At 41.7% G+C, this 3,276-nt stretch overlaps 1 protein-coding gene across 1 annotated transcript; it reads right to left on the bottom strand.

The window, feature by feature from the left end:
- Positions 1 to 1,676: 1,676 nt before the first annotated feature.
- On the bottom strand, positions 1,677 to 3,068 carry LAJ45_10120 (uncharacterized protein; the record flags this gene model as incomplete). The annotated part of the gene is made up of 3 exons (XM_046119651.1): positions 1,677 to 2,359; positions 2,440 to 2,603; positions 2,674 to 3,068. 3 exons carry the CDS (start codon positions 3,066 to 3,068, stop codon positions 1,677 to 1,679), a joined length of 1,242 nt encoding a protein of 413 aa, XP_045967101.1.
- Between the last annotated feature and the right edge of the window lie 208 nt (positions 3,069 to 3,276).

Genomic DNA, 3,276 nt, shown 5'->3' with positions numbered 1-3,276 from the left:
TGTAAGAGGAGTGCAGTTGGTAGCATACCATAATTATTATAACAAGGTGATCTGGCATTGGGGATGAGTCTTTATGCCATAGTCTATGACCACATGCAGTAATTGGACCTGGAAACAATTTATATGATTTAAAACAAAAAAAAAAAATATCAGCAAGCTTAACAATTTCTGTAAAGTGTCTCCTGTGTCTCCAGAGAATCAAATCCATTGTGATGACTCAGGAGAACCTCAGGAGACCAGCGAGACTGTTGGGAGACTTATGAATATGTATAATTTTGCTGATGAAAAGAGTAGAGTAGGTAGTGTAGTGCTCTAGTTTACAGGTATGTCATAAGAGTGTCTGAAATGACACATCATCTAGTGGCTGATAACCACGAACTCAGTAGCGTATTTTCATTTCCAAGAACAGTTTTTTAGAAACATGATTAATTCTACACACATGTAAAGCAATAGTTAATAAGTTATGGAACGCATGAGAATAAAAACATGAAATGTTGTTGGCGTTTTGTCAAAACAAGTATCGCTGTATTCCATGACTTATTACCTACTGCTTTACATATATCATGTACATATACTTACACTTTATCTAAATATCCTAGGCAAAGACTAATTTAGGTACCGAAACCGTTCCTATGAACATCCAACTGAAACTCTTCTAAAATGTAGAATTCTTGAGGTTTTGTGCAGTCAGGAAATAAGGAAACGTGGGCCAACCGGCAACCTCTCCACCCAAGGGAAATATATACCATTTTGGTTTGTACCCGGAAATCCTTGAAAGTAACGGCACATTTGACCACTGGCAAAAGGCACCCCACCTGCAATATTTCATCACAACATAACGCTTGAACTTGAATAGGATAGCTATTCTGAGAATACGCATGTGGCAGGTCTTTAATCTGCATTTCTCAAGTCATAAACTTCGATTTCTTGTACTACAAAAGGAACAACCTCCGATCAACAAATAGCATAAAGAATAGTCAATGAGCACTGATAATACTATCCCTTCCCAAGCCTATAATCTTCGGATAACAAATTATTATAAATTCACTTCGCATCTCGTTGGTTAGTCTTTTTGCCGGAAAATATGATTATATGATCGTTGTATCACTTATAGAAACCTCCCGATATATAGCGTGTAGGTTTGAGATTAAGGAAGCCATACTTTAGGAAAGAACTTTCGTCTCAGTAGAAAATAAAGGCCAGTGAACTTACTAAATTCTTTAGATTGAAAAAGATTCCTCCGTTTTAATAAGAATTTCCTAACAGATCAATGGATTAAACAAAACAAATTTAAAAAAAAAACATTTCCTACCATGCACTACCCACAACACAACCAACATCCCTACCCCGAAATTTTCATTTTATCTCACAGCTGACTTGCAGCAAATGGTCCACACTTTCTGCATCTTTGTTCACCTCCATCCTGAAAATCATTCGATTACTTGAGTGCGCTCTGAAGTTTGGAGTGTAGGAGAAAATGACTTGAGTGTGATTTGAACATGTGACCTTAAATGAAGATGTGTTTTTGTGGTGCGAAGGAGATACTATTGTGCCGCTGAAGTCCCAGCGTTAATATTGATGTTTGAGCGTTCTATATATACAGATATTTTAATAACACGTGATCTCCAGATTACATAATCCCTGACACTAAGCCTTGTCTGAATCCCCCGTTCCTTCTATGAGTCATCCCTGATACATGAGTAATTCCATACATAACCGATGTCGCAATGCCCTATTTCTACACGCTCCGCTCGGAGGAGATTATAAATCTCTAGGTCGCCGCCAACCTCGGCATTATCTTCCAAAGAGTCCCGTATGTGTTTAGGCTCCTTGGCATAAGCGCCCGCCTCGAGAAGTTTCCGTACGACAAAGCTGTCTGCAAACGACACTGCGATACATAGTAGGGTATAACCACCGAAAAAAGCATCAGTGTTCTCCCAGTCGCCACCTGTTAAGAGTTTGAGGATATCTATCCTTCCATTCGCAAGTGTCAACCGTATTGCAGTCTCGTCCGGTAAGGCACCTCGTCTTAACAAGTTGGCAATAATATCCACATGGCGGAGGAGGGTTGCTTGATGTAAAGCCGCAGTTATCTGGGTCTGATCGCCTTCCCCTCTTTCAGCCGCAGTATCGAGAAATAAATCAACAATAGACTCTTTGTTCAGCTCAATAGCGTAGTGCAAAGCATTGAGTTCGCTGTCTATATTTACTAAGCTCGACCTAGTTTCGGAAAGCATATTAGCAATAGCCGGATTCCCACCGATGATAGCACTCTTGATAATGAAGTCACCAGTCACTGGTTGGCACTTGTACTTTACTGCCCCGTGACTTAAAAGAATGTCAACCATCCCAAGATCGCCTTTGTTAGCAGCAAGCTGCAATGCGTAGTGCCCAGATATAGGATGGCATTGGTTGATTTTGGCTCCCGGGCCAACAGACCTTTAACCTTTGTATGATCTCCTTCGGCCACTGCAATGAGTAGGGGCAAGTTATGTAGCTGTGGATCAGATGGGTTGATCTCGATTCTGGCCTCCGATATGGCTAGCTGCGTGAGTTGCGCAGTATCAATCCTGGCCATTGGTATTGTTCTATGGCCGCGATGCCTTTTGTTGCCGGGGTAAGCGGGGTTGTCCTTTATCATGTCTGTATCCAACACCCTTTGCTTTTGCATACTCATTCGTATTGACAGCAAAAAGATCAAATTCCTGATCGGAAACGAAGAGTTTAAAGAAGGAAAGCGGGCTGGCCAAACTAAAGTTGGACCCGGGGCCGATAGGCAGGTTTTTTGCCTCTGCAGTGTGAGAAGAAAACTCAGAACGCAAGGGCTTAAATTCCGGTACATTATCCACAGAAGGAGGAATATAGGTATTATCTGATACCTCCGCTTCCGAATCCTCATACATCTCTGACCTCTGTACCCGACCAAATGTCACTACAGGTTCCAAATCCACTTCCTCATTTGAAATCTCCTCGCCCAAGCAAATACTTTCACAGTCCGAAGTATCCTCCTCATCTGAATCCATCTCACCAGAAAGCTGCGCATAATCCGAATCTTCAGAGTCTGACATTGATGTAGTTGTCATGAATACGGTCAAAATACTTCTTCACTCCTATTTACACTGATGTGCGAGATCCTCAACATTAGCAAACGCGGATATTTCTGATATTGCACGGACCACTACAACCTGTCTCAGTTGGCCAACACCACCCGCCAGATGATATTATTCCTACTATTGGGGGGGTCCGCATTTTTCGCCGGACTAAGGGATAAATGAG

The sequence above is a fragment of the Morchella importuna genome (genome assembly GCF_003444635.1).
Source record: "Morchella importuna strain M04M26 chromosome Unknown Morimp01GS042, whole genome shotgun sequence".
Taxonomy (NCBI): Eukaryota; Fungi; Ascomycota; class Pezizomycetes; order Pezizales; family Morchellaceae; genus Morchella; species Morchella importuna.
The sequence above is the reverse complement of the archived record's forward strand: the minus strand, read 5'-3'. Positions and strand labels throughout refer to the sequence as shown.